At 45.0% G+C, this 23,932-nt stretch overlaps 1 protein-coding gene across 1 annotated transcript in view; it reads right to left on the reverse strand.

Annotated features, from left to right (window-relative positions):
* Positions 1 to 9,744: 9,744 nt before the first annotated feature.
* SNRNP40 (small nuclear ribonucleoprotein U5 subunit 40) overlaps positions 9,745 to 23,932 on the reverse strand; it is a 37,103-nt gene continuing 22,915 nt past the window's right edge. Inside the window, exons 6-10 of the mRNA XM_082685767.1 lie at positions 18,566 to 18,686; positions 16,516 to 16,598; positions 14,312 to 14,373; positions 10,976 to 11,079; positions 9,745 to 10,252 (exon numbers count right to left, since the gene is read on the reverse strand). Of these exons, the coding sequence (XP_082541893.1) occupies positions 10,203 to 10,252; positions 10,976 to 11,079; positions 14,312 to 14,373; positions 16,516 to 16,598; positions 18,566 to 18,686 (420 nt within the window). The 3' untranslated portion in view covers positions 9,745 to 10,202. The remainder of the gene's footprint in view (positions 10,253 to 10,975; positions 11,080 to 14,311; positions 14,374 to 16,515; positions 16,599 to 18,565; positions 18,687 to 23,932) is intronic.

The raw sequence follows: 23,932 nt of genomic DNA on the forward strand, positions 1-23,932 counted from the left end.
CAAATATGTGATGAATGAATGATCCTCCTGGCCTCAGGCTTCAGCATACCTCGAGCTCTCTTTACCCCCTGGAAGTCCAGCGTTCTCAGGGGGTGGGGTGGGGGTGGGGGGAAGGCGGTCTAATTGTAGGAACAGCCAGAAACAGCTTCGGGAGATGTCGGGGGGTTAGGAAACGGGGGATGACGTCCAGCAGGGCTGGTAATAGCCCAGATGAAGGATGACTAACCCCTCAAGTAGGGAGAGGCTGTGGGGCAAATGAAGTAGGATTTTGAAATAAAGGACAGAGATGATTCAGAGAGAACCCACGCTTCCTGAGTGAGGAGGCAGAGTCACGGTCAGCCCTGGAGAGAGGCATGGGAGGGGCTGCTGTAGGCTTGAGATTTACCAGGTGGTGAGGAGTTCCCCCTTTGTCCTAAACCAAGAGGTCTCAGGGTCTGAATATTCCACCATAGTCCCTCTGAGGGTTAACACTGAGAGTTCCACAGAAAGTTCACTCATGAGATGGCTAAAATGTTAAGCCTATTCATTTCTGGGGTGCCTGGGTGGCTCAGTGGGGTTGGACCTCTGCCTTCAGCTCCGGTCATGATCTCAGGGTCCTGGGATCGAGCCCTGCATTGGGCTCTCTGCTCAGCGGGGAGCCTACTTCTCCCACACCCCCTCTGCCTACCCCTCTGACTCCTTGTGATCTCTCTCTCTCTCTGTCAAATAAATAAAATCCTTTTTTAAAAAAAAAGCCTATTAATTTCTTCTTCTTCCATGTTAGAGGACAGAACATGCTCACTAACGATCATTTCTGGGGTATTTTGTGACACCAACCAATTCTTCAGCACCGACTGTTTGTCTGACAATTCACCCCATTTCGGACACTGAGGACCCAGAATGAGCAGGGCTCCGCAGCTGAAGAGTCAGTCCCACAAGACTGCCTGCCCCGTGGATGCCAGCCACAACCTCTGGTCACCCCTGCTTCTCCCCAACCAGCTCTAAGTCGGGGATCCCTTTGACCTCCTCCTCAGCTCCCATAATTCTCTCGTGAACCCCTCACAGAACAAGCACAGAAAGGTGCTTGACTTACCTTTACTGGTTTCTTAGAAAGGATTCAAATAAACAGCCAGAGGAAGAGGTGGGTCAGGCGATGTCTGGAAGGGTCTCTCCCTGAGGGGTTGGGGCGTACCATCCTTCTAGAAGGTTCCCCAGCCCAGAAGCTGCTCCAGATCTCATTGCTCGAGAGATTTTATGGAGTTCAGTCTGCAGGGCCTTCCCAACCCCAGGCCTTCCCAGAGATGAGTGGGAGCGGCTGACAGTTTCACCTCTAGTCACTTAATCTGTCTGGTGACCAGCCCCGTCCTGAGTCCCCTCATGAGAATAAACCCAAATGTCATCCAAGGAGACTCACGAATAACAAAAGGCAATCCTATCACTGGGGAAATTCCAAGAATTTCAGGAGATCTCACAAATGGGGACGAAGACCAGATATATTTTATATGATATCACAATAGCTAATGTCTCTTAAGCATTCTGGACCAGGCACTGTCCTGAGCGATTTCTCTCAGTGAATCATTAAACCTCACCACATACCTTTAAGGTAGGTGCTATCATCATCATGCCCTTTTTCCAGATGGGGAAACTGAAGCTCAGACAGGTTAGAGCACTTGTCCAGGGTCACATGTCACAGGGACATGGCAGAAACAAGATTTGTCCCCAGGCAGAACTACCTGTAATATTTCTGTTTCATTCCTTGCGTTTTTCAAGCTTTTCTTTTTTTACAGAACCTTTCCTTCCAAAGAAATCATACATTTCTAAAACAACAAAGTGGACCTGCGTGTGTGGGAGTGTGTTTGGGGAAAGAGGACCAGCAGACTGCTCTGTCCGTCTGTCCTCACCTCCTGTGCAGGCCTCCAAATTAACACCTCAATGCAAGCTCTCTCAGGGACAAGTGGGAAGGCTACTGGCCTGGATGAGCTTCCAGAGGCCTTTTTGGAAGAGGGGAGAAATGAAGAGCGGGGGAGAACCTGAAGGGCAGAGAGGTTGTGTGAGTTCTGTTAAGCCACATAGCTCATTAAGAGACCTGGATGTCAAGACCTCCGGGTCAGGTCCAGGACTGCGCTGGGCACTGTGCTAGGAGCTCTGGAGTTGAAAATGAAGAGGACAGGTGCCCTGGAGAACCCTCGGGATAAAGGCTTGGGGGTTAGCACACTGGCCAACAGTGTGGCATCGCCTATTGCTGCTGCTGCTGCTGCTTCTTCTTTTTTTTTAAAGTAATCTCTACACCCAGCGTGGGGTTCGAACTCACAACCCTGAGATCAAGAGTCACGTGCTCTACTGAGCAAGTCAGCTAGGCACTCCCACTGCTTATCTTCTTAAACCCCGAGTTTTCGCCCACCTGCCTTCCCTCTCTGGCCCCTGACAGGCCCCTGGGTTTGTGAGTCTTGGGTCTGCAGGGCAGGCAGAACAGACAAGCAGGTGGTTACTGGCATTGTGTAGAGCGGCGGAGGGCCTCCGGGTGCAGAGACAGGATGGTGGAGAGAGTGGGTAACTCTGCGTGGTGATGGAAAACTTCAGAGAAAAGACAGTGCTGACTCAGGTTTAGGCTGCCAGGGGGAAGTGCGGACACACGAGCGTCCAACAGGGAGGTGTGTTTCAGGAATGCTGCCCCCTTTTCTTTAAGTTCTGCATGTACTTTTAACCTCCTCTTGCTTCCTTCTTGCCGCCATTCCTCTCCAACCAACTGGCCTCAAAATCTCAGTTTTGGAGCAAATCTTCTTTTTTTTTTTTTGACAGACAGAGATCACAAGTAGACAGAGAGGCAGACAGAGAGAGGAAGAGAAGCAGGCTCCCCGCTGAGCAGAGAGCCCGACGTGGGGCTCGATCCCAGGACCCTGGGATCATGACCCGAGCCGGAGGCAGAGGCTTCAACCCACTGAGCCACCCAGGCGCCCCGCGGAGCAAATCTTAAAAGGAAAAAACAAATCTCCGCTAAGCAGAAATGGCTGAGAGAAAAGGAAGAGGCTGGCATAGGGTGTCAGTGAGCGGACAAGGTCTAGGTTGGGAGACCCCAAACAGTTCGTAGAAAGTGTCGTCTCCTTGTCTGGGGCAGTGGGGTCCAGAACGCCTAGCACAGCCTCTGCGGCCAAGACGCATCTCCCTTTCCAGTAGTCCCTCGTGGCTGCGGACTTCTAGTTAAAGTCTGCCCTCTCCAGTCAGCCCTGTACTTGGCTGGGCCTTCATGGTGCTGTGCTGGGGCTGCACTTGTCTGGGGGATCCCCTGGGATAGGAAGGACTGGCAGGGTTAGCTCAGGCCTCCCGACCCCAGGCTCCAACAGGATTCCCAATCCCCTGCTGGCTCCCCATCCCTCACCCAGGTGTCCTTTCACAACAATGCACTGAATCCTAAAATTAGCATCTTCGAGTCTGGGGCAAATGACCATCTAGAATCATAGAACAGTGGAGCTGGGAAAGGGGTCCTCTAATTGCGTAGCTCCCAGCATTAGTGTGTAGACCTGCCCTTGAACCTGGGCCTCACACCTGCCCGGCTCAAACCCAATCTCTGCAGACAGGACCTGCTTACAGGTACTTTGTAATAGACGCCCCTGGGGAGTCTGTGAGCCGCTTGAGCCCTCTAAATCGATACAGCGCAAAGCTGTGCAAAGCTGCTGTCTTCTAGTCCACTTCGTCTGGGCTCTGCACTTTGAAGCCCCCCAGAGGAAGAGCCTTTTCTTTTCTCCAGCGCAGCCATCTGGTGTATGAAGACACTGATCTGTCTTGCATGGTTCCCAAAGCTGTTCCTCACAAAGATCTTCTGGGAGGGTACCCAGAACCGAAAGCCAAGCCTCATCAGGTGTCCTTGTCAGAGTAGGGAGAAAACTGGACTGGCTCCCTTTCCGCAAGACCAGCCCAGAGCTGCCACACTGGCTTTCATGACCCTTTGCAATCTGGCTCCTCCAGAGCTTTCCAAGGCTCCTACTCATCTGCCTGTCACGCCTCCACCATGCTGTTCCCGCCATGTGCTGTGTGTCATTTCTGAACACTCCCGATTTGGTGATCTGTGCTACTGTCCCTGTTTTTTCCACTATCCAGGCTGTACTTCCCGGCTCCCAGCTCCCTCCCATCTCCCCAGGTTCTTTTTTTAAAAAATTCATTTATTTGACAGAGATCACAAGTAGGCAGAGAGGCAGACAGAGAGAGAGGGGGGAAGCAGGCTCCCTATTGGACCTGGGATCATGACCTGAGCCGAAGGCAGAGGCTTAACCCATTGAGCCACCCAGGCGCCCCTTCTCCCCACATTCTAACTCTCAGTACAACTTAACGCTAACTCCTCCTCAGGCACTGTCCCTGGCTTATAGGCATGCCTCCAGGATGGATTAGATTCTGTTTGAGTTGCTTATTTGTATCTTTTCCAAAAAGGAGGGCATGAGATGACACAAAATGCAGATAAATGTGGTACCTTTTTCTGGAGTGTCAATTTTACTTGGTGCTCAGTCATTTAAAACATTTATTAGTGTAAAACAAGTACAGCTACGTTAGGAAGCAGCACACAAAACCACGCACATTTAAACAGTCAATTTCTCTAGGAAAACGGTAGGGGGACTGCTCTGAGTTAAGAGACACTAGAGAGACAGAATAGCCAGACACATGAAACTCAATTGATTCCAGATTGAAAAAAAAAAAAAACAGCTATAACAGACATTAAAAAAAAAAAGATTTTATTTTTTGGACAGACAGAGATAGCAAGAGAGAGCAGGAGCAGGGAAGAGAGAGAGAAGCAGATTCCCCACTGAGCAGGGAGTGGGATGTGGGGCTCAATCCCAGGACCCCAGAATCATGACCCGAGCTGAAAGCAGAGGCTTAATTGACTGAGCCACGCAGGCGCCCCTATAAAAGACACTTTTGATACAGAGGAAATTTTAATATGATCATTGGACAGTATTACAGATTGCTGCTAATTTTCGTAGTCGTGGTAATGTTAACTGTGGTTATGGAAGAAAATTCCTAGGAGATGCTTGCTGAAGTATTTGGGAATATTTGGGAGTGAAGAAGTATGACGTCTCTTACTCTCAATAGTCACTGAAAGTTGTATATATGTTGTGTGACAGAGAGAGAGATTGTTGAATTATCAAATCTAGGTGGGGCATATAGATATTCACTATATTAATCTTTCAAATTTTGTTTGAATATTTTCAAAATAGTAAGTGGGGGGGTCTTACATTTTAGGTTTAAGGTAATGTTTCTTTTCTTTCTTTTTTTTTTTTTTTTTTTAAAGATTTTATTTATTTGACAGAGATCACGAGTAGGCAGAGAGAGGAAGAGAAGGAAGGGAAGCAGGTTCCCTGCTGAGCAGAGAGCCCGATCAATGCGGGGCTCAATCCCAGGACCCTGGGATCATGACCTGAGCTGAAGGTGGAGGCTTTAACCCACTGAGCCACCCAGGCGCCCCAAGGTAACATTTAAAAGTTATTAATTTCAAGTCTCTCCTGCCCCAGTTTATTCTTCTCCATCATTAAGGACACACAAGGGGAAAAGTTTGAGAGGTCCTGGCTTTTGTTTTTCTCCCCACCATTCTCCCCTAGCAACTCCCCAAAAGACTATGACTATCATTTCTGTATTCTCAGAGCCTGCCACAGCACCTGTCACAGAGGGGTGTTAAATAACTCCTTCCTGAGTGAGCAAACCCCCTGACTTCATAATATGGATGCGACCTTGGAAAACCCATAACTCCTCTCAGTTTCCCCTCCTGTAAGCTGAGGCTGGACCAGATGACCCGAGCACTCGGAAGGCCCTTTCTAGCTCTGGCACCTTTGGATGCTGTCCCAGGGGTTCTGAATGGAAGTCACAGGCCTTTTTTCTAAACAAACCCCAAGTCATCAGGCACAGATGATCACTGATCACAGTGGATCAACCTCTGATCTCTGGTCCAAAGTTTCAGCTCAGCCACGGGTGTAGAAGTGGGTGTAAGCTCACACAGACCACATGTCCGAGCAGAGGTTTCCCAGAGATCCAGAGGTGGCAGGGGAAGTCAGTTTGGCTTTATGCTGCCCTCCTGTAGACATGGCTAATGTTAATATCCTTAACCTTGATTTCATATTGCAATCACCTAAGGAAGCTTTAAAAATACTCATGCTCACCCTGGAGATTCTGATTTAACTGGCCCAGGGCATGATCTAAGTGAGCATCTGGAGTTTTAAAGACTCACCCACTGATTCTAATCTGCATTCAAGGCGAAAAGCCACGAGGGCTACAAGGTGGTGAAGAGGTAGGAGCTGCGGTTGGATTGACATTCTGGCTTTGCTACTCACTAGCTGGTTAACCTTGGGTCTTACTCCTCTTTGAACCTGTTGCCCCGTTTGACAATCAAATGAGATCATGCATGGACGCACCGAGCCAGAAAGAACAGCTAAACACATACTCAGGGGCAGCTATTAATGAGTAAACAGAAGCCTGTGGCTCTCCTAAGAAAGATTACAACTCTCTGAGCCCGTGGAGCCGGGGCTCGCCGGCTTGCATCGCATCACTTGCAGGGCTTGTGAAAACAAATGGCTGAAGACTTTCTTCCCCCTAAACTTCTGGTTCAGTAGATCTTGGATGGGGCTCTAGAACGTGCGTTTCTAGCTTGTCCTCAGGAGATGCCACTGCTGGTGCCATCCCAGAAAGCATACTTTGAGAATCATGGTTCTGAAGCAGGATTTTTCTTTCTTTTTTATTTTTTTTAAAGATTTTATTTATTTATTTGACAGAGAAATCACAAGTAGATGGAGAGGCAGAGAGAGAGAGAGAGAGAGAGAGAGAGAGGGAAGCAGGCTCCCCGCTGAGCAGAGAGCCCGATCCGGGACTCGATCCCAGGATTCTGAGATCATGACCTGAGCCGAAGGCAGCGGCTTAACCCACTGAGCCACCTAGGCGCCCCTGAAGCAGGGTTTTTCAAGAGCATCGCTGACCTTTCGGAGGCTCATTCTTTGAGCCATTCTGGCCCCTGCTCACTGGACGTGCACAGGATCCCTCCGCTTGTGACAATCAGAAGTCTCCAGACATTGCTGAATGTCCGTTGGGAGGCAAAACTGCTGAGTTGAGAACTACTGGTCTAGAGGATAAAATTAAAGAAGATCTGAGAATCTAAGTGGTTGTCAGAGGCAAGTGAGGGAAAGTTGAAGCCTGGAACAAAGGAAGAGAGTTTGGGGCAGCTCAGGGATTGATAAAGAGCGGGTGCACCTGGGATACTGAGACAACTGACTGGAGGGCAGAGGGCAGGCTCAGAGCTCAGATTGGCTTCATTTAGTCCCACAGGAACAGGGGTTGTCTTTTAAGTCAGGCCCCTCCCTGTGTCCTGGGACACAGCTGTCAAGCCCTAAAGTCTCTTGGAAAGAGCAATTCTGTCCTAACTCCAATGGCCTGATGGCCTTTCCCTGTGGCTCCACTGCCTGCAGCCCCAAATTGCTCTTTCTCTCTCACACCTCAGTTTCCTGTTCACACGCTTCTGAGATATTAACAAGCAGTAGACTCCAGGTCTATCGGTGAGAAACAACCGGAGTTTTGCTGTGAAGAAGCCACTCTGGTAAGATTCCCGACCTGTCCAAATCCACCTCCCTCAGAGCTCAGCCCACCAAACTCAACCACCCAGTGGAAAAAAAAAAAAAAAGATTTGGCTCTTTAAGTGCCAATGGTATTAAGTGCTAGAGATTGTGGAAGTCATAAAGGGAAATTAACTGAAGACCAGAGATGCCATTACTCATTCGGGAGCAATCTATCTCTCCCAAAGTGAGGATACAATTTGCACCCTCTAGGGATGTTTTATACTCAAATCCTTATTCCCCAGGCTAGGGCCGCTATTCCCTGCAAATTCTAAATGGTGCTGCTATTTCCTGCTAATGGCTTCTATCCAGCCTTTGAAGAAGGCACTTGGGAGGGGCAAAGAGGCTGAGGTTAGAGGAAAGCCTAGCAGTCTCCAGGGCCTTGGTCTCTCCCAGGCGCAGTCAACTTCTCAAGGGACTGGTAGGCTTTGAAAGTGCGGTGTTAAGGTTCAAGTCTTGTTCTCCCCTAAGCCAAGACAGAGATAGGGGAGGGGTCTGGTGCTCAAGAGAGATTCGGGAGTAATGTGAGAGTGTTAGAGGTGTGAGGAGCGGCTTGCGGACCATGTTGGCCAAATCTAATCCGGTTAAAGGCATAACCTTCTGTGTAATTATTGCTCACGCCTGAAATCTCAGTCACCACTCCCTGTGAAGATCCCTCTATAGTTTGTGTGTGTGTTTTAAATATTTATTTATTTGACAGAGAGAGAGAGAGAGAGAGTGGGAGAGAGCACAAGCAGGGGGAGTGGTAGGCGGAGGGAGAGGGAGAAGCAAGCTCCTCACTGTGCAAGGAGCCTGATGTGGGACTTGATCCCAGGACCCTGGGATCATGACCTGAGCTGAAGGCAGATGCTTAACCAAATGAGCCATGCAGGCGCCTCTCTAGTTTGTTTTAAAGGCTCTGAGCCGTCCTGCAGCAACGAAACTGCACTTTATTTAACCCAGGTTACCCCCAAACTTATCTGAGCATGGGGACTTTATGTCCTAAGGTCGCTAACGTATAGGGGAAACTGTTCTGTGGAATACACTTTAGGAAACCTTAACCTATAGGATCTAGTACATGAAGGACAAACTCTCCCAAGCTGAAGTTCTTTCGGTTCAGGAAATGTGCGAAGCTTTCAAGCTTGTGCCTGTAGTTTCTTGGAAGGCACCTGTTCGTTGTCCACCTGGCAATGCCCTTGCCCATTCTCTGAGGCCCAGTGTGAGCAGGATCCCATCACCTGTTGAGACTTCCTGAACTCTGGCAGGCACAATAAATTACTTTGTTTCCAGTGCATGTTATCCAAAATTCATTCACTCTGAAAAGTAACTGGTTTGACAGCTTTATTATCCTGTTGGTTCCTTCATTCATGACTTAAATAAGTCTTGGAGGTGTGCTCACTTAGAACTATACTCAGTCTTACAATGAGATAAACAGATGATTCAGGTTTGGGAGCTCAATGTACAAAACCACACATGTTCCAAACAGGCGGCAGGTCTGAAGACCTCTGTGTCGAGACAGGAGGTTCCCAGAAGGCACACACCACGCCCCTGTGCCAGCTGGGATCCACTAGTGCCGGTGTGTGTGCACTGGGCACAGTCACCCAGTGATCTAGGGAGACAGTGACCTGTTTTGAGGGTAGAAAGCAACTAACAGCATTTTTCAATGTCCTTGTCAGTTTAGGAAGGACAAGGAAGCAGAAGTGCAAAAAAATCTCAGATGCTGTCCTAGTCCAGGTACCGCACAACTTGCTCCTGTTGCTTCTGAGCTGAGTCTGCTGCAGCATTCCAGCCCGCCACTCCTACCGGCTGAGGCTGCCCCCAATCCCGTGCCCACTCAGGGAGCCTGACTGTAGGGACTGCTGCTCAGAACAGTGTTTTTGGCAGAAGGCAGAGTAGGAAACAGACCCTGTTCCTTAAAGAGCATGTCAAAGTGTACAGAAACTAGGTTCTTTTAGACTTTACACCTCTTGACTGCTATGGATCTAGTAGGTGAGAAACTGTTTGTTATGGATAATTATTCTCTAGGAATTAATCTTCATGGGAGTAAATCTAAAAAGAAGAAAAGGGGGGAAAACCCTAGACATCCCTGTAAACCTGTAAATAGCATCTTGGAAGTTTAAATGGACTGTATTCCCCTGGCCACATCTTGCCTAGCTCAGATTTACAGCGATCAAGCTTCAAAGACAATAAATCCAATCCACATGGCTCTTGTAAAAAGGCATCTATTTGGTTTTTAATACAAAATGACTCAGAGAAACACAGAAAGAAAAATATCATACAAGCCAGTTATTGAATTAAAAAAAAAATTCCCAATAAACAAATTTCAGTCACATTCCCTGTTTTCGGCCTGGATTAGGAAACAGGAAACTACAAACCAATCCATGTCCGTCTCTTTGAAAAACTCTTACTTGAAAAAAAAAAGGAAAAAACCCAAACAGTCCCTGAAATCTGGCCGGTGGTTTTTAGAGGCCACTGTCAGCTTGCCTTAATCATCCTGTGGAACGGGATAGCAGTGGTTGCTGGAATATGGCCACCTCCTCCTTGCTTTTTGCTAGGAACGATCTTCATCCGAAGGGAGGCTGCTGGCCTGGGCCCCGCTGGATGCCACTCATGCCGCCTGAGGTCTCAGGGTCAAGCAGCCGGTGGTTCTTCCTTCCTGTGTCTTCACTGAATCTCCCCCATATACAGTCTCTTGTCGCTGGACGCTGAGAGGACTGGGGTGAGGAGAATGGAGAAGATAACTGGAACTAATGAAGGCTCAAGGAGACTCGGTGCTCAAGGGCTCTTGTGTCAAGAGCCAATTTTGGTATAAAAGAGCAATTGGGTTTAGTTTAAATTCCCCTCCTCTTCAACACTGCTCACAGGAAACGGTAGCCTGGCTTTTCAATCCAAGTCCTCTTGAAACCACAGGGTGGACTGTGCTATGGTAAATGCATTATCAGGGTCTAAACCCTGATGTCCCGTGTCAGCCAAACCTTGTGAAAAAGACCTTCTCAGCCATTCCAGGGAAGAATCAATGTCTGTGTCAGACATTCTGCAAATGTGTTTCCGCTTGTTATAGTTAGCCTGGGAGAAAGTTACGCTCTCTCCTTAAATTCAAGGTCCACTGTTTAATTAGCTAGTCAATAAAAGGCTAAATTGCAACTTATAGTTGAATATTAAGAAATATTATTTATCCAAATATATCACTGCACCAGACTTGAAGCATATAAACTCAAGAGAACTAGAAATAGATTAACCAGACTCCCTTTGAGATTAAGAAGATGGAATATGTTCTTCCTGTCACCATTTAAAACCATGGCGAGACTGTCAATGGATGGCCATAAAGCCCACATGGAAATTCACATACAACAGACACCCACCTCTGCCTTGGTATTTTCAGGGCCCCTTTAGGGAGGTTCCCATAGTTTCCCTTACCCCAGTTAGGACAGACTTACTGATGGGCTCATCTGGGTGAAAAGCCACTTCATTGATGGAGCCGGCATGTCCGGGCAGCTTGTACAAAATCCTCCGGCTTGTGGTGTCCCACACATACACGAACCTGCAAAGCACCGTAATGCATAATGCTAGAGCTTCCTAGAGCTCAGGGGAGGGCAGAGGCCTGGCTTTTTAAGAGAAATGGAAGCAAAGATTTACTTATTACCCTTACTTACTCAACTGTGTTTTGGAACTAGCTTTAGAATGTAGAAATTTAGAATTTAGAAACCAGAAATACAGATTTTGATAAGGGATGGACCCTGCCCCCGAGTAACTGAAGAGAGATACAGGAATAACTAAAATCATAAGCATTACTGGTATTTCAAATGTAAACTTTTGAGATAGGAAAGAACAAGGAAGAAGGACAGTTATTCCTATGGTCCCCACACAGAAATCTTAAAGAGCACCTGCTATTCGTCCAGGAAGTCTTATAGGTAACCTAACTACGGCAGGCTGGGAGCCTAGGTTGCAAATCCACTAGAGCTTCTCAGTACTGCATTCAAATCACAGAGCCCAGAGAAGGGACAGAAAATTTCTGCAGTATAACACAACCCAAATATATACTTGACCAACCCTGCACTGAACTCATGGGAATCCCATGACCAGACCAGCTAGTCTGAACTCAATTTACAGATAAGAAGGCTAAGAACAATGACTCTTCCAAGGCGACACAGTTCATCAGTGGCTTAGCGACAGAACTAAAATGAGAACGCCGGTATTCTCCTTTCTCTTACCACCCTCACATCTTCTACTTCCCCTCACTCCTCAGAAGTTCTTATGACCTTCAACCTTGCTTGGGTCATTTTGGGCTGAAGGGTAAAATAAAGAGACATAATCTTCATATGACCATGCAAAAATGATCTGTTGGTAAATTTAAAGGACTGGTGGTTTTCAAGCAGGTTATAAATATCATTTACATATTTGTTTTGTTCAGTCAACCCAAAAAGGGTATAGTCACCAGTATTTGATTATAAAATGCCTGGTGCTGATGTGACATTCCATTTTTGGTCTAAAATACAACTAAATACGAGCTTCTTACTTGCACTGTTTAGCTCTCAAGGACCACACTCCACAGGAACTAAATAAAATTTCCAAGCAAGATGGGGAGGAAGCAGGAAGCTCATCTGTCTCCAGACTCCTTGGCTCTGATGTTCATGTTCTTCCTGCGGTCTTCTTCCTTGCTAAGAGCAAATAATGCCCCCAAGATGATATGGCAGAGTAACAGAGTCTGAGCTCAGGAGTCCGAAGACCTGGGCTCAAGTCTCATGTACCCATTTACTCATTAAGTAACCTTAGACAAGTATTTAACTTATCTGAACTCCTCTCTCCTTCACCGTGATGATGGAGACTACGCTGAGCCCACAGCTTGGTTGAGAGAAGTGACGAGATGACCTATGTGAAGCACTTGGCACACAGAAGGACAGATGCTGTTATGACGAATACATTCATCATCACAACAGATGAACATGAAGACAATAGGCTGACTAATTCATGGCAGACAGACTGGCCAGTCTTCCCACAGTCCTGGATAGGAACTGTTGAAGGGTTTTGATTTTGAACATGAGGAGGGAGGTGATTTTCAAGTAGAGAGGGGAAACTTGCCAAATCCAGGCCAAGCTGAAAAGCAATCTTCTGAGGACACATTTCCCAGGCACATAAAAGCCAGCAAGATCTCCAAGGGTTTATTTGAAGGCCTCACTCTCTATGGCCACCAGTTAGATGCTAAATTTAGAGGATTCCTTGTCCTCCCCTTACTTTGGCATGGCAACAATTGGCAGGAACCAGGTTCCTTATATAACAGAGCTGCTTGCTGACTTGGGGCTAACTGGAGAGGTGGCCTGTGAAACGTGGCCAACCCCAGCATGGAGACACATGGCCTGTGCCCAGGCCAGAGCCATGAGGACCCCATGTAAGGTTTAAAGGAACAGTGGGGAGGGAAAGAAGGAAGAGGACACTGAAAGTTAGAAAGGGTCAATGGCAGAAACAAACTGCTCAAAACAAAAGCTGAGGCAAATATCATGTAAAAGCTTAACTACATAAAAAAGTATCACCACTGAAAATGATGTAAAAATGCTTAAATTGGTTCTTATTCTGTCAGAACGCACCTTAGGCTGTGGGTCCGTTTCTTAAGGTCTTCCTTAGCAACCTGCTTACTAAAAATCCCTCAGATTCCCTCTGCAAGGCAGCTTTCTATACCACCAGGATGCAAACCTGTTTGCATGTGGACCCTTGACCCCTAGAAAACACCCCTGGTTTTTCTGGTTCTCAGGATCCTGGGATCACGACCCCAGCCGAAGGCAGACACTTAACCGACTGAGCCACCCAGGCGTCTCGGCTCCCTTCTCTAATTCATCACTGAATGGCTGAGCCAGTTTAAATTGACAGCTAGGAAAGTCTCAACATCTCTGAATTCAGCCCGGGGCTGAAAAACACCTAGCTCACACGCTGACATAACCGGCATCTAGCAATCATGGCCCTATTGTACTCATACCCAGCTCTGAATCATCCTCAGCATGGCAGCCGTTACCAATAGCTGAGTTGATATGCAGGCTAAGAGCTGACTGCTGTCCTCGAGCTAGGAATTCATTCATGTAATATTCACTAAGTGCTTAGAATAGGTCAAATACCGCTCTGGGTTCCGGATGACTAACACTCATTGCCTGACCTCTGGGAGCAAATAACTTAGTGAGGGTGCCCCACTGTGTTTGTCTCACTGTAAGATGTGATGAATGCTGATAAAGGCTGGCTGTGTAAGGTGTGACGACAGAGCAGAGAGGAGAGTGATTAGTGCTACCCCACAGGAAAGGGAGAGAGAGGGCCAGGGAAAGTTTACAGACAGAACACAGAGGCGATTTCTAGAGAGATACGCAAGTCTAGAGAAAGAGGGAACATGAGAGAGAAGCCTGGAGGCACAGGGGGTGTAAGGACAGGGAACGTTCCATGTGACTGAAGCACTGCGGCAATGGTGGGGGAGGCGAGTACACAACACGTATCTGATGAACTGAAGCACCACGGAAGACTCTGAAGAGGGAAACGGGAGCCAGATTAGGAGCCTAGACTTCACCCTGATGGCAGAGGGAATCCAACAGAAGTGAAGCAAGTGTTTGCCCTTCCCGTTGAAAATGCATCCAGACGGGCAACGCTGCGCCTGTCTGATGTGATGCTCAGGCCCTTCACACCGCACACGGATCCCTCTCCGAGCACAGCCGTGGCTCTGTGTCTGCTCCAGCTCGGATCACGCATAACAGGGGACCTGCCGCTCCGTTACTCTTCACCTCACACCTGGCAACCCTTACCTGTCAGCTGAACCAGCTGCTATCTTACTTCCATCAGGTGACCAAGAGCATCTCAGAAGATTCTACAAAGGTGAATAAGCAGGAATTCAATGAATACAGTAATGTACCAAGCCCCTCTTTACTAGACTATAAAATCACTGAAAGACTTTAAGTTTTTATTTTTAAAAATTTTTATTTTTTATTAACATATAATGTATTACTACCCCCCGGGGTACAGGTCTGTGAATTGCCAGGTTTACACACTTCACAGCACTCATCATAGCACATACCGTCCCCAATGTCCATAACCAAGCAGCCTCTTCCAAACTCCCAAAACTTTTTAAATTTCTTTCTTTCATTTTTTCTGTTTTAAGGGGAGGGTCAGGGAAGAGGGAGAGAGCACCTTAAGCAGGCTCCACCCCTAGTGTGGGGGCCCAGTGTGGGACCTGATCCCACAACCCTGAGATCATGACCTGAGTCAAAATCAAGAGCTGGACGCTTAACCCACTGAGCCACCCAGGTGCCCTGAGACTTCAAATTGTCATTATTTTATATTCTGTGGCCTAAGACCACATATTTTATTTCATATAACATACAAACTAATGTTAGAAAATGTTTAATTTATAGTAAATTAAGAGAGGAACTGGCAACAAAGTTTTATTCCGCCTACAAATGGAGACTTCCTTTGCTCCATATTTATTTTGATCCTCATTAATAATTTTATCTTGAAGGAAAATAAAAATAAAACCAAATTCAACAAAAAAGAAGAATTATTTAATGGGGCGCCTGGGTGGCTCAGTAGGTTAAAGCCTCTGCCTTTGGCTCAGGTCATGATCCCAGGGTCCTGGGATCGAGTCCCACATCGGGCTCTCTGCTCAGCGGGGAGCCTGCTTCCTCTTCTCTCTCTGCCTGCCTCTCTGCCTACTTGTGATCTCTATCTGTTAAATAAATAAATAAAATCTTAAAAAACAAAACAAAACAAAACAATTTTTTTAAAGATTTATTTGAGAGAGAGTGAGAGCGAGTGAGAGAGAACCAGTGGGGGGAGGGGCAGAGAGAGAAGCAGACTCCCTGCAGAGCAGGGAGCCTGGTGTGGAACTCAATCTCAGGACCCTGGGATCATGACCTGAGCCAAAGGCAGACAATTAACGGACTGAGCCACCAGGTGCCCTAAGATCTGATTTATAAAGTGAAACTGAATCAAACAGACTCTCAAAAGAAAACCATATGTCTCTATTAACAAATTATCTGGAGGAAAAGCTGCTATTAAGAGCTGACCTGGTACAGAAAAAATTCTCTCAAACTTTGGGCCATGATCCATACTGAGAAGAGGGATATATTCTCAGGGCCCTATGAGCTGGGCACTGGGAAGGTGAGGGAAGCCACCATGAGTAATAGCCAGGAAGGCTGGGTTCCATATGGAACACTGACCAGAGGGTCAAAGTTGCCAAAGAACTAAAAGGATAACACTATCTTGTTGAAGTCAGAAATCTTAAATTAATCTTAAAATTAAAAAAAAAGGGGGTCCCACCTGCCTTCCTCCCTATGCTTCCATTAGCTTTATTTCTGGCAAGAACAGTTTTTTAATTTATTTATTTGACAGAATGAGAGGGCAGGAGAGCACAAGCAGTGGGAGCGGCAGAGGGAGAAGCAGGCCCTTCACTGACCAGGGAGCCCCATGTGGGGGCTTGATCCCAGGACCCTGGAATCCTGACCTGAGCCAAAGGCAGTTGCCTAGCCAACTGAGCCACCCAGGCAAGCACAGTTTTTTTTTTTTAAGATTTTATTTATTTATTTGACACAGAGAGAGAGAGAGATTACAAGTAGGCAGAGAGGCAGGCGGGGGGGTGGGGGTGGGGGAAGCAGGCTCCCCGCTGAGCAGAGAGCCCAATGTGGGGCTCGAACCCAGGACCCTGAGATCATGACCTGAGCTGAAGGCAGAGGCTTAACCCACTGAGCCACCCAGGCTCCCCACAAGAACAGTTTTGATGGAGAACAGTGTTAACTGAAATGCAGCCCCTTCTTAGTAGAGCTACCACCCTCTACCCTTAGTGCCACCCCCTTTTTATCCCCCCTGAATTGAGATATAATTTGCATTGAACATAGTTTTAGTTTTAGGTATACAACGTAATGATTTGATATATGTAAATACTGCTCTTAGCACTATCTTAAATGTTATCTTTGAGTCAAATGGACAGTAAAACACTTTGCCATGCAGAACTTACCTTCTCAAAGTTGTGCACATTTCCTTGAAATATCTTCACACACCTCTCTTTAGGAGCAAATGGCCGAACATCCCAGACCCGCACTGCAAACAGAGCAAAAACAGTTATGGGCCAGAGGTTTCCTGAGAACCCAGCTGCAATCAACGTCATGTCAATGACACATGCTGTTTCCTGGTTTCTGTTTTCCTGTTTCCTGCTGTTTCCTCTTTCCTGAAGGAAGGCCAACACAGTATATTATAAGGTACATGATAAGGCTCTTTCCCCCCCTAAACAGGCATAAAATACATTCAAATTCCATTAACAGGGTCTAAGGGCACAGTGGAAAGCTGAGCTGGCAGGAAGGGGAAATGCCAAGTGCATTGCTGGGGGTCTGCAACAGAAAGTAGCTGGGTGTGACATTAACAAAACATTGGCAGAGGAATCATCTGCCAACCCAAAAAAGCCACATTTAACAAAGCTTTAATATGACAATCTAAATACCACTGACTACTGTGACAATCAATCTATAAAAACCAAACACAGGACTAATTTTGCTCATAGGGACACCTGACAGTCTAGACTTGAGCAAGGTCAAGTTATACTAAGAGAGTATTATACTAATAGTTAGAAAAAATGAACTCTGATTCTCATTCTAGCTGTTATATGTATGGGTGGTATCAGGTAAAAAGTGAGGTTATAGTTTAGTCTCTGTAAGATGAGAATACCACTTGTTCTTTTTCTTTTTTACAAGAGTACATTAAGGACCAGATAAGATGATACATATACCAGGGCTCTAAAAGAATAGAGGCAATAGATAAAAATAAGGATTTTGTCATTTTATTAAACAGCTATAACAAAAAATTCTTATTACTTTAATAACCATTTAGGGAACCTCATCATTCCTTACTGTGAACAATGCTAGAATTTGTCAATGGCAAATACATAAAAATCAGGATATAAACAGCACAGTAAGCAGTGGCTACAGCTGTTGGTAACAAATCCTTTATCAATAGTGGAATTCAAGGGATGTCATTTTAACTGAGTGTAATAAACATAACAATCCTAGGATTCAGATAGGCACAGAGAGTGAAGGTAGGTGTGAGAGTTTGCTATTAAGGTGAGAATACAGTCAGAAGGTAAGGGTGTTCATTCATTCAAGAACTACTTACTCAGCACCCGCTGAGTGCTAGGCACTGTCTTCATTACAAAAATGTCAGTGAAAGCATTTCTGTTTCTGACAAGCCTATGAACTTGTACACGGAGGCGGGGCGGGGGGCGGTCATCTCTAAATTCTCCCAATATTAAGCATATAATCCACCTTCTTTTTTGTTAATAGTAAACCCCTCCTCCCACGTGGCAACTCAAAAACAAGCAGAAAAGCATCTATTTGTGTGAATGCAGAATGTTGCAACGTTTTACTGTTCAATTCCCATCCCACCAGGGCTTTGGAGCAGGGAGGGAGGGCACACTGGGGGACAGAATGCAACTCTACCAGCAGCTCTACTGGTCATTCAAGTTTGGTGCTCTCTGTAATAATGCTCGAGAATTGCTTTGGATGGATCTCAACAATCTACTAATCACCAGGAGCTTCTAGTACAATGCCTGGCTCCACAGCATACCAGAGCTGAAACAGGCCTTAAAAGCTATAAGCAAAGTTTCCCGAGGATTAGAGTAGGCAGATTTGGGACTAGAATCCTGGCTTCTTGACTTTTCTATTACAATGTGTTCTCCCAGTTGCCCTGGCAGAAACCTGTGAACCACCCTTGACTCTTTCTTTTTGTTTTGTTTTTTAAAGATTTATTTATTTGACAGACAGAGATCACAAGTAGGCAGAGAAGCAGGCTTTCTGCTGAGCAGAGAGCCTGATATGGGGCTTGATGCCAGGACCCTGAGATCATGACTTGAGCCGAAGGCAGAGGCTCAACCTACCGAGCCACTAAGGCGCCCCGACTCTTTCTTTGGATTCACATGTATCCCAGTACACATTTCTAGTACCCAATGCCCACTTTCCTTGCAGACCTTGAGGTCCGCAGCGTCTGGACCCTTGGAGAGCTTTCCTTTCCATAGTTACCTGTATTGTCCATTGCGTTGGACAAGAGATAAGAGCCTTCAGAACTTAAACTCAGGCCAGTCACAGAATCTGCATGGCCTCTCATGGTGTAGGTTAGCTTGTTTTGGCGCAAGTCCCAGACCTACAAAAACAAAAAGGTACTCCCAGAAATCAAATTGAGAATAGCAAAGAAACATAGTTACTAAAGAGTCAACTGCCTGGAGAAACTGGTATCCCCTCTCCATCTGGCTGTGGGCCCAGTATTTAGCACAAAATAGAGGATTTCTGTCAAGAGGGAAAAAACCTCGTCTTTTAAAAAAACTTTTTTAGAGAGAGAGCATGAGCGCGGGTATGGGTGGGGCAGAGGGAGAGAGAAAGAGAGAATCTTTTTTTTTTTTTTTTTTTTAGATTTTTAAAGAGTTTATTTATTTATTTGACAGACAGATCACAAGTAGGCAGAGAGGCAGACAGAGGGAGAGGTGGAAGCAGGCTCCCTGCCGAGCAGAGCCGGATGCGGGGCTCGATCCCAGGACCCTGAGATCATGACCTGAGCCGAAGGCAGAGGCTTAACCCACTGAGCCACCCAGGCATCCCAAGAGAGAATCTTTTTAAAAAAGATTTTATTTATTTATTTGACTGGGAAAGAGAGAGCACAAGCAGGCAGAGTGGTAAGCAGAGGGAGAAAGAGAGGCAGGCTCCCTGTTGAGCAAGGAGCCCAAAGCCAGACTCCATCCCAGGATGCTGGCATCATGATCTGAGCCAAAAGCCAGATGCCCCGACTGAGCCACCCGGGTACCCTGGAAAGAGAGAATCTTAAGCAGTCTCCATACCCAGCACGGAGCTGGAGCCTGATGTGGGGTTCAATCTCACGACCCTGAGATGATGATTTGAACCAGAATTAAGAGTCAGATGCTTAACTGAGACACCAGAGCTGTTTTTGTCTTTCTTTGCTTTTTTAAAGATTTTATTTATTTATTTGACAGAGATCACAAGTAGGCAGAGAGGCAGGCAGAGAGAGAGAGAGAGGAGGAAGCAGGCTCTCCGATGAGCAGAGAGGCCCATGTGGGGCTCAATCCCAGGACCCTGAGATCATGACCTGAGCCGAAGGCAGAGACTTAACTCACTGAGCCACCCAGGTGCACCACCTTTATCTTTCTAAAAAAGGGAGTCAAACTTACTATGTCTGACTAAAGGGCTATAAATTTACATAACTTTTTTATATATATAAATTACACATAATATAAACATATTTAATATATATAATACATAATGTTATTTATAATAGTATAATAAAATTTAACAAAAGTTAAATATTTGCAGGGGCTATTCTCTTTTTTATTTTTTTTTTGAGATTTCTTTTTATTTTTTTATTTTTATTTTTTATTTATTTTTTAAAAGATTTTATTTATTTATTTGACAGAGAGAGAGATCACAAGTAGGCAGAGAGATAGGCACAGAGAGGGGGAAGCAGGCTCCCTGCCAAGCAGAGAGCCTGATGTGGGGCTCGATCCCAGGACCCTGAGATCATGACCTGAGCCAAAGGCAGAGACTTAACCCACTGAGCCACCCAGGCACCCCTGCAGGGTTTATTCTTTAACAAAATATATTAGGAATTAAAAAACTAAGTGTCAACTTAAAATACTTAAACTATGATTCTAAGCAATTGTAACTAAACTATTAGAACTACAGAAAAACAAGTGACCAACCACATCATTTGAAAAGGGCATTATGATTATATGTAAATATATATAACAAGATAATATACAAATACAGATGCTTAAAATTTTTCATTTAATGTTATATGCACACATATACACACATATACTATGGAAAAGCATATTTATTAAAAATAAAGATAAATTGTATATTCACTGTTGTCTGGGTGGGAAAGGTAAGAAACAGTTTAACTAAAAATAACCTAATGTCAAACAAAGGAAATAAATGGTTCATTAAGTTACGGCCCATAAACATACTGCAACACTATGGGATCTCATGCTAGAGAAAGTAGAGCATGGGCGCCTAGGTGGCTCAGTCAGTTAAGTGTCTGCTTTTGGCTCAGGTCATGGTCCCAGGGTCCTGGGATGGAGCCCCGCATTGGGATCCCTGCACAGCGATGAATCTGCTTCTCCCTCTGCCACTCTCTCTCAAAAATAAATCTTAAAAAAAAAAAAGAAAAAAAGAGTACAGCAGAGTGGAAGAGTGAGGAGTTAGGGTCAGACTGCCCAAGTCTTAAGAGTTATTGGGCCATTAACCCTCTCTAAGCCTGTTTCTGGTCTATAAAATGGGGATAACAACGTTACTTCCTATGGCTGTTGGGAAGATGACAAATAGAATGCTTGGTACACCGCAGGCCCTCAATACTTGGTAGCTGTTATTAAGCAACTCCTAAAAATAACTCTGAAGACCAAGTGTAAAACTGTTCCAATAATAAGTTATTAAGCTAATAGGAAAATACAAAACACTATATATTTACATAGACTGCAACTACGTAAAAAAAAAAAAAAATTAAAGCCAACAGAAATGGTGTGAAATGTCATATGGAAGAAGAACAGCCATTTTGTTAAGGTCATTGGTATTATTCAGAATTTCCTCCAAATTTGATTTAATACTGCCATGTAGTTTTTCTAAGTGGGAAAACAAAAAAAATTTTTTTCCTGCCTGTTTAAGGCACTTCTCTTACCTAGAAATGATTGGTGTTGTATGTCAAAGCAATACATAAGGCAGACAACTCACTCCACTTTCCCCATCAATAACTCACTCATGTGTGGAACCCAACATACTTTATATACAGTGATTTTGGTGTCAGGATGTTTGCTGCCTCAATAATCAGGAAAGCCTGAAATGGCTGACGTTTTTGTTCAAGCTATTTTTCCTTCTCTTCAGAGAAAGCGTTGTTGAAGTCTTTAGCTTTTTTAGGAGAGAATGAAATGTGCCATCCCTTACAACACTTGGGCACCATTTCCAGACCTTCCTTCTTGTGGCCTGCACACATTGTTTGTGCACAACCAATGTGTATCTGGGATTTATGGCAGAAAGAACTAATTTAAGCAAAATATTTTCCAAGTGCCCAAATCAGTTGTTCAGTGAATGTTTGGGTCTCTGGTTAGTGGGCATCAACAATATGAGTTTTCATGCTAGATCATAACCTGAGCCGAAGGCAGAGGCTTTAACCCACTGAGCCATCCAGGCACTCCTACTGGGTACATTCTTTAAAAAAAAAAATAAATAAATAAATTCTGGGGTGCCTGGGTGGCTCAGTTGGTTGAGCGTCTGCGTTTGGCTCAGGTCATGATCTCAGGGTCCTAGGATCAAGCCCTGCATCAGGCTCTTTGCTCAGTGGTAAGTCTGCTTCTTCCTCTCTCTGTGCTCTTGCTCTTTCTCTCTCTCAAATAAATAGTATTTTTTAAAAATGATGTTATTTATTTATCTGACCGACAGAGATCACAAGTAGACAGAGAAGCAGGCAGAGAGAGGAAAGGAAGCAGGCTCCACGCTGAGCAGAGAGCCTGATGCAGGGTCGATCCCAGGACCCTGGGATTATGACCTGAGCTGAAGGCAGAGACTTTAACTCACTGAGCCACCAAGGTGTCCCATCTCTCTCAAATAAGTAAATAGATTTTTTTTTTTAAAAAAGATTTTATTTATTTGTGAGAGAGAGAGAGAGAGAGAGCGAGTGAGCACGCATGCACAAGCAGGCAGAGGCGGAGAGAGAAGCAGGCTCCCAGCTGAGCAAGAAGCCCGATGTGGGACTCGATCCCAGGATCCTGGGATCATGACCTGAACCAAAGGTAGCAGCTCAACCAACTAAGCTACCCAGGTGTCCCAATAAATAGAATCTTAAAAAAAAAAAAAAAAAAAAAAAAAAAAAAAAAAATCCTGAAAACAAAGCATTGGATTGGCAGAAAAATTTGAATATTTGTAGACAGAATAGACTTCCTATTTACTCATTACTCATTTATTTATTTATTTATTTATTTTAGAAAGAGAAAGACAGCGTGCACACATACACATACTTGGGGGAGGGGCAGATTCCCCATTGAGCAGGGAGACTGACATGGGGCTCCATCCCAGGACCCTGGGATCATGACCAGAGCTGAAGGCAGACACTTAACTGAGTGAGCCACTGAGGCATCCCGCATGTGCCTCTTGACCTAGGAGTCATGAGTTTGAGCCCTACATTGTGTGTAGAGATTATTAAAAAAAAAACACAACAAAAAACCTTAAAGAAAAAGAAAAGAAAAAACAAAAAAAACAACACAGTTATAGTAAGTAGGAAATAATTCACCAAATTACATGACACTAGAAATAGGGAACTTCTCAAAGAAATATGAAGGTCATTCATTTATTCATTCATTTTCTAAGTAGGCTCCACAGCCAACATAGAGTCCAGTATGGGGCTTGGACTCCTGACCCTGAGATCAAGACCTGAGCTGAGATCAGGAGTCAGATGCTCAACTGACTGAGCCACCCAGGTACCCCTGAAGGACATCCTCTTAGAAAAAAACCTAGTGACATATGTTATTACTGTACTTATAGAACTTTATTTGCACATTCTCTGTGAGATAAATTCGGCCTTCAGAACAGAGTTGAGATTAGCTGTCTACAGAAACTGCCTACCCTGACAGAAGGTATAACATACATTGCATGTCTGAGAAGTCATGGAAAACCTTCAAATCCTAAAATGGGATCGGGTACCCCTTAAGGACTATAGCATAATTAAATAGATCTGTTTAGAGAAGACCCAGGAAGAGTCTAGGATAAAGAATGTGGAATAAGCCACACTGTATGTCATAAGAAGGCTTTCCTAGCACAAGAGTATTACTCTTAAGCTGATCTATCCTCATAGTGGAGATGAGGGCATCAAATTCTCAGACTTAAAGAAAAGAAGCCAGTCTCAAAAGGTTATACATACTGTATGATTCCATTTGTATGATATTCTACAAAAAGGAACTACAGGACAAAGAAGAGATCAGTGGTTGGAATGAGTTAGGAATGGAAAGAGGGTTTGACACAAGTGAACACTACAAAATTTTGGGGATGATGTAAATTGTTCTGTACCTTGTTTGTGGTAGCTACACAAATCTATGCAACCATAAACATTCATAAAACTGTATACAAAACAAACTTGATTTCGCCATATGTAAACTTTAATAATTATTTTATTATTATTTTTTAATGGGAATTCTTTTTCTTTTTCTTTGTAACCTCTATGCCCAATGTGGGGGGCTTGAACTCATGACTCTGAGATCAAGAGTCACATGCTCTACAAACTGAGCCAGCCAGACACTCTTAATAATTTTAAAAGTATGAAAATTATAATAACTTAATGACACTAACCTACTGTCATGTGTATGAGATGCCCTCTAGTGATTCTAAAGCTAATGGGCT

The sequence above is a fragment of the Mustela nivalis genome (assembly GCF_964662115.1).
Source record: "Mustela nivalis genome assembly, chromosome: 10".
Taxonomy (NCBI): domain Eukaryota; kingdom Metazoa; phylum Chordata; class Mammalia; order Carnivora; family Mustelidae; genus Mustela; species Mustela nivalis.